The sequence below is a fragment of the Phragmites australis genome, chromosome 9, assembly GCF_958298935.1.
Source record: "Phragmites australis chromosome 9, lpPhrAust1.1, whole genome shotgun sequence".
NCBI lineage: Eukaryota > Viridiplantae > Streptophyta > Magnoliopsida > Poales > Poaceae > Phragmites > Phragmites australis.
Window position 1 is genome coordinate 1,860,589 of NC_084929.1, and position 7,287 is coordinate 1,867,875.

At 45.0% G+C, this 7,287-nt stretch overlaps 1 protein-coding gene across 1 annotated transcript; it reads left to right on the plus strand.

The window, feature by feature from the left end:
* Positions 1–2,087: 2,087 nt before the first annotated feature.
* Positions 2,088–6,812, plus strand: LOC133929605 (uncharacterized). Its single transcript, XM_062376408.1, has one exon. It carries the CDS (start codon positions 2,275–2,277, stop codon positions 6,361–6,363), a length of 4,089 nt encoding a protein of 1,362 aa, XP_062232392.1. The 5' UTR covers positions 2,088–2,274; the 3' UTR covers positions 6,364–6,812.
* Positions 6,813–7,287: the final 475 nt, after the last annotated feature.

Below are 7,287 nucleotides of genomic sequence, written 5' to 3' on the forward strand. Positions count from 1 at the left end.
TGACCTATGTTCTGTAGATGATATTTAAAGAAAAATTTATAACTTTTTTATATGATGTTGAATGGAGATGATCTTTATATAAAAATTGTGTCTCTTGATAACTTTGTAGTTAAACACTTTTCTATTTGAATCGATTTAGATGCTAAAAAGTAGCTAGAATTTCCAGATCCAAGTCTTCATATCTAAAATTTATAACTACTTTTTGGGCATTTAAATGATTCAAATAGAAAAGTTTTCAACTAAAAAGTTGTAGATCTTGTCGAGAGACATAATTTTTATATAAAGATCATCTCCATCCAGGATCATATAAAATTTTTATGAATTTTTCTTTGAATATCATCTACGGGACACATGACCTGTCGGCACGCGGAGTGCCGACAGACTCTGAGCCGACTGCCATGTAGGATTTCGGCATGTAGAGTACCGACAGGTCTCTAGTCGACACTCCGCGTGCCGACAGGAACATATTCTTGCAATTTTATAAATTTAGCTATTATTTTTTACAATTTTCTAAGAAATTAATTTTATTTCAAAAAGCTTACCAAATGATGGATTTTTTATTTATATATTTAAAATTCAAAATTACAGAACTACTACGTGCTCATTTTAGAAATTTGTAAAAATAGGTTTATCCCTCCTGTTCAGTGGCCGAGAAGAACTTCCAGCCCATCCAATGAGCGGGAGGTTTAAAAATGATAAAAATAGCGCGTTCCAATGTTCTCAACATTCAATACAGTATCAAAATAATCATGAAAAATTCTAAAAACAATTTGTGGTGTAGATGATGCTATCATCTAGTGCTTGACAAATTTTAGGACAAAAATATGACATGTAAGATGAGAAACATTTTTTTCAGCATCCCTAAAATTTGTACAAGTAATTGTTTGAGTTGAAATTTTATGGAGCGTCAAATAATAGCATCATCTACACCATAAATTTTTTAAAAAATTTTCATGACTATTTTGATAATATTTTGAATGTTGAGAGAATTTTGAGGTTTAAAAATCATAGAAATACTACTTCAAATGCTCTCAACCTTTTAATTTTTTCATCAGGTGATCATTATTGTCACATATCTCACATAACAGTGTAGCTATCAGTAGGTTATTACAAGGGGCCAGAGGGAAATGGAACAGGACGCGATGAGCAGGAGGAATCACGCATGACTTGTGCGTGGAATAGAAGTTCCCATGGCAAAACCGTAACAGAGGATGACAGGAATCGGGTGCTATCTCTTTTCAAAAGACCAAAGATCAAATGAACCGATCGAGGAATCAAAGGCATCCCTAACCTGATTTTTGTCGGATCGAAAAATGCATAGATGTAGAAGGGGTTGCCATACACGAGCATATAAAATTTCAATGCTAAACTCAAGTACTCAACATTGTTTGTGAGATATGAAATTGAGAAAGAATAGAAAATATAGATGTAACTTAATATTATATGAAATTCCGATGATAGAATTCATACGTCTCTGATTCATGTGAAGCTGTCTCTACTCTTTCATACTATAGCTAGTTGTATTTGTCACCAAAGTAATTGAGCAAGCAACAGGTTATCACAAGGGGGACCGGGGCGAAATGGAACAGGTCGCGAGCAAGAAGAATCGCCGGTGACTTGTGCTTGGAATACAAGTTCCCATGGCAAAACCGTAACAGAAGGACATGGAATCGGGTGCTATCTCTTTCAAAAAGACCAAAGATCAAATGAACCGAGTAATCAAAGTCATCCGGCCCTAACCTGATTAAATTTTTGTCGGATCGATAAAGACCAAATATCAAATGTTTGTAATCTAGCATCAGTATGGTTTACTACTTTAAATCTTTAGCAAAGTGACCCAGGGTCCCCTACGCTCATACGTTATGTCATCATGAAGGCCATGCACAATATTAAAGTTATGAAAGAAGAAAACAAGAGCCGAACTGAGACTTGATAGTTACGCATGCAGCGCACAAAATTGAAGTAATCCGGGAAAGAAAGAAAGAAGAAAACAAGGATCGGATTCGGACTTGATACTTACGTACGTGGTCCTGCAATGCTGCTCACAAGCTAGGCAGCTAATACTTGCCTTGTTCTGGCGGTTTCACTTGCGTACGTAGCATGCATGCATCTGAAGAAGGAAAGTCCTTCCGCCGCCTACCCACGCACACACGACACATGCATGCCTGTAGATCGAATGCATGGCCATGGCCACCCTCACCCTAGCCTGCCACCGCTAAACTAACTGAACAAGACACACCAGCTCCCGTCCAGCGGAGGGAGAGGGAGCGAGCGATGGCTGAGCTCGCGTCGGGCGCCGTGAGCTCCCTGCTGGGAGTCATCCGGAACGAGACGCGGCTGCTGGGTGGCGTCCGGAGCGACGTGCAGTTCATCAAGGAGGAGATGGAGAGCATGAACAGCTTCCTGCTGCACCTGGCCCGGACGGTGCCTCCCCGGGGCGAGCACGACGAGCAGGTCCGCACGTGGATGAACCAGGTCCGGCTGCTCGCCCAGGACTGCAACAACTGCATCGACCTCTACCTGTACCGCGGCAACCCCGAGATCCACCTCGCCAAGGACGGCCTCCGGCGCTACCTCCTGTGGGTTCCATGGTTCCTGCAGAAGATGGTCGCGCAGCACCGCGCGGCCATCCAGCTGCGCGAGCTCAAGGAGCGGGCGCGCGACGTCGGCGAGCGGCGGTTGAGGTACGGCGTGGAGGTCCCGGCGAAGGCATCAGCAGGGCAGTCGTCTCCTGGGACTGGGCTCACGGCGGCGGCGACACCCTTGTCGTCGGTGCAAGCGGCGGCGGCACCTGCTGCAGCAGGCGGCGAAGCTGCCGCAGACTATGAAGACGAAGACGATGACCATCAACTGGTGGTGGCAACGGCGAACCATCATTCTGGTCCACGAGGAGCCCTTTTTGGGCTTCGCGTTCTGGAGGACTACGTCAACGAGAAGCTAGCCTACTTGATAGCCAACACCGGATCAGTAATGCAATCCATCGCCATTATGGCGCCGGATGCAGAGGATGCCCGTGCTCTTGCACGTGAAGCTTTGGCTGTGGCGAAGACCCATTTCCGACGCAGTGTCTTGGTCGACATCCCGGCAGTGCATTTTTCTTTCTTACCGCTAAAGCCCGAGGACATTCTCTACTACATCCTGCGGGAGCTCGAGCGTGCCAAATCGGGTCAAGGCGAGGAAGAGAAGCTGCAAAGCAATGATTGGCAAGCAAAACAGGAAATTCGCTGGAAGAGATGGGTTCTGATTGATGAAATCCTGGAAAATATCGAAGAAATGAAAGTTGACGACAAGATTGAAACGATCAAGAGCGCGATTCCAAAAGTTAAGGTCGTCCAGCTGAAGCAGGACGTGGAAAAAATGAAGGATCTCAAGCTGGGCAAGAAAACCTTAGGCGAACTCCTCGTGCTGCTAATGCTCAAGTCACCTGATGCTGCTGCTGCTGCGGCGGCTAAACAAGAAGCATTGTACGACATCATCCAGGAAACAGCCAATAAGCTTCAAGAGACTATGGAAGAAGAAGAAGCAGGCGCAAAGCAGCAGGCGCCAAGGCAAGAAGAAGGAGAAGAAGCAGGCGCAAAGCAGCAGGCGCCAAGGCAAGAAGAAGGAGAAGAAGCAGGCGCAAAGAAGGAGGCGGCCCCGATTCGTCTCCATGATGCCCAATATGAACACATCCTGCGGGAGGTGTTCCAGACGACCAGCAACAGCAAGCCCCTGCAGGACCAGGAGCAAGACACCAAGCGAGCCACAGAGACCACCGCCACCACTAGCACAACTAGATTGGGCGATGATCAAATCAAAGAAATTATCGACAAGGTTAAGCTAGAAATCCTGCGGGAGGTGCTCCCGACGACCAGCAACAGCAAGCCCCTGCAGACCCAGGAGGAAGACACCCCAACGGGATTCCTGGATGAGGTTCCAAGAAATCCTATTATTGAAGAAACCATCAAGAAGATCAAAAAAATCCGGAAGAAGATCAAAGAACAGCTCGTGATCAAAGGGATCCTGGACAAGATTAATAAAGATCATTTGAATCAAGGAAGGACACTGATCATCCTCAAAACCGATGAGGACTATGCAATGGAATGGGAGAAGACCAGAAATGTTTTGAGCCTGTTGTGCGGCGTCGCCGGTGCAGCGATCGTGACCGCCTCACAGAACACTCAACAGGCCAAAGAATACTGCTATCCATCGCGGGAGCCTTTGGACTGTTCTCTTGTTGGCTTCTACCATGATATTGTGCTCCAGCTTACGGGCAACCAGATGCATGAAGACAATTCCCAGATTTATCACGCCATCTTGGACGACTGTAAGCCACATGAATTCTGCATGAAAATCTTCGCTCATGCTTTGTACGCCAACCGCAAGATGAGCAAAGAAGAGCTGCGCAAGCTGCACAGCACCCTGAAGGAGGTTTCCCTAAAATCATTGGGCAGCATTGCTAAGAAGATGTTCAAGTTCTCCTACAACAACCTTCCTAAAGAATACAAGTCATGCTTGTTGTACCTAGCTATCTTCCGTCCAGGACATAAAATCAGGCGGTCAACCTTGATAGGACGATGGATTGTAGAAGGGCTGATAACTACGGATGACTGGCGCTGGTCCAGTTCAGTGCGTAAAGCCGAGCGATGTTTTGACGCACTCATCAACCGATGGCTTGTTTATCCTGCTGATATTGGTGCTACAGGAAAGGCCAAAAGCTGCATAGTGGGTGATCTAGTTCATGAATTCATTACCAAGATCGCCAAGAAACAGCGCACTGTGGAGACACGCTTGTCAGATCACTTGGCTCACCACTTCTCCATTTTCAACGATCTCCATCTTCGCGCCTCTGATACAATCCATACTTTCTTTACACATATACTTAGATCATCTCATTCTCAAGTGTCCCAGCTCAAGGTTCTAGATCTAGAAGGCTGTTGTTTCTTCGAGAAGAACCGGCACTCCTTGAAGCACATCTGCAGCAAGATATTACTACTCAAGTATCTAAGCCTAAGGGGAACAGATGTTACCCAGCTGCCCAGGGAAATCAACAACCTCCGTGAGCTGGAGGTATTGGATATCCGGCAGACCAAGGTGCCTGCGTTTGCAACAAGAAATGTCATGCTCCTGAAGCTAAAGCGTCTGCTAGCTGGTCACATTGATCCGGCCATCGGGGATGAGGAATTCTCTGGTGTCTGTATTCCTGAAAAGATCGAGAAAATGGTAAACATGGAGGTACTGTCCAATGTCAAGGCACCGACTAGTCAAGATTTGAAAGACATTACAAATTTATGGCAGCTTAGGAAGCTCGGTGTGGTTATTCATGACAAGAAGAGTCACTTCTCAAATTTGTTTCAAACAATCAGTGACCTGCATCAGTGCCTCATGTCTCTATCAATCACTATTTCCACAACCAAATTCAAGGGTGCTTCTTCCAGCAGAAAGTCCCAAGGTGATATGCACTTTGCCTTGAAACGCTCTCCCAAGCTGCTTGAGAGCCTAAGCATCAGTGGAACCACAAAAAAAGTGGCACTTCTTCCATTGTTGGCCAAAGACGATGGTGGTAATCAACTTAACAAGGTAACTCTGACTCGCACCATGCTGAACCAGGCCGATCTGCAGGTCCTCGCCAAGCTTCCCAAGTTATGCTGTGTCAGGCTCCAACACATTGAATGCACCGAGAGAAACCTCACCTTCAAGAAGGATGAATTCCCAAATCTCAAATACTTTCTTGTTGAGGGATCCAACTTGACTGAAATCGCTTTTGAAATTAAAGCAGCTCCTGAGCTTGAAAAGATTGTTTTGTCCTTGACAGACAACCTGGAGTCTCTTTCTGGAGTCAAAAGCCTTCCAAAACTGGAGGAGCTCGAGTTGAAGAACAACAGCAGGTTGCTTTCATTTTTTGATAAGGCCAAACAAATAACCAAGGTGACTCTTTGGGATACCTTTCTGTGGCAAGGTGAGCTACAAATCCTCGCCAAGAAACCAAACATGCGCTGCCTAGAACTCTTGGACAATTCTTACGTCGAAAGCAAGCTTACCTTCAAAGAAGGCGAGTTTCCAAAGCTCAACCTTCTTATTGTTGACTGTTCTGCCATTACCAACATCAGCTTCACTGATGGATCTGCTCCTATGCTCAAGAAGATCGCCTGGTCATTCACCAACATGGACATGGAGTCTCTCTCTGGCATCCACAACCTTCCGAGATTGAAGGAGCTCGAGCTCATAGGTGACCGTGTCCCTAATGAGGTGACAGAAGAGATTAAAAAGCTTAAAGATAGATATCATTTTAAACCCAAAGAACCAGAAAATCAAGACCAAGCAATAGGAAATGCACATGACGCAAGATTCCCCTTATTCTGTTGGAAGAAGAACAAGGTTTGACACTTGAGGAGCATCTCCTTTCATTCATTCATCATCGAGTCCCATGGCGTGGTTTAATTTGTGTGTGCTTGTGTGGTTTGCCATTGTGTGTTTCTGTCTACTGTGCATGCGTTTATATTCTGCATGTGTATCTACTGAGTGTGTCGATCTAGTTACTTGTGTTCTACATGTGTGCCTTGTGATGGTGGTTGAGCATAATGGTTGTGTCTATGCTCACAGATTTCGCAGCATCGTGTTAGCAAAAGATTATAACTTATCTATAGCTAAACACAGGAGGGAAACATGAAAGAAATGAATCGTTCCTCAAAAAAAGAAGATAGATGGACCAGGCTTATGAACAGTGAAACACATGAGGGAAAAAACCATAAGAGGGAAACAACCAAAGCATAGGTGCATTGTCCTGTTTCCTCGACAGTGGTCAAGCAATGGAGCAAATGTCAACCCCGTGCATTATGTATGGAATTATATCCCAAGGGGAAAGTCAGGGACCTAACACATGTATAAATGATTAAATTCGATATTACAAGATAGCTGGCCAAACGATATTAGTTATTTAGCTCAATGTGTCTTGCATGTTTGCCAACAACAATTTCAATCAAATTTATTCCCACAGGAAGCGATAAATCCATGATGAAGAACCACAGCATTGTGACTCAAGCGAACTGCATGGCACACTGACACGAGGAAGTCTAATGATGGGCAACATCCACTGCGGTTAAATTTGCCCGGACAGTGGCATCCCATGATCCAAGCATTTGGGAAACATCGATATCCTATTCCACTCCAGACCTCAGATTATTGCAACAAACTGTAGTAAGCAGTTAGTAACACCACGGCCAGTAGCCTAGCTCAACATATTGGGAAATAAGAACAGGTCAAAACAATCAACAGCAAATCAATAATCTCTCAGCGACAGACAAAATT

What these genes read in the sequence shown, in the direction of transcription:
- LOC133929605 (XM_062376408.1), top strand. Translation starts at nt 2,275, where the DNA reads ATGGCTGAGCTCGCGTCGGGCGCCGTGAGCTCCCTGCTGGGAGTCATC.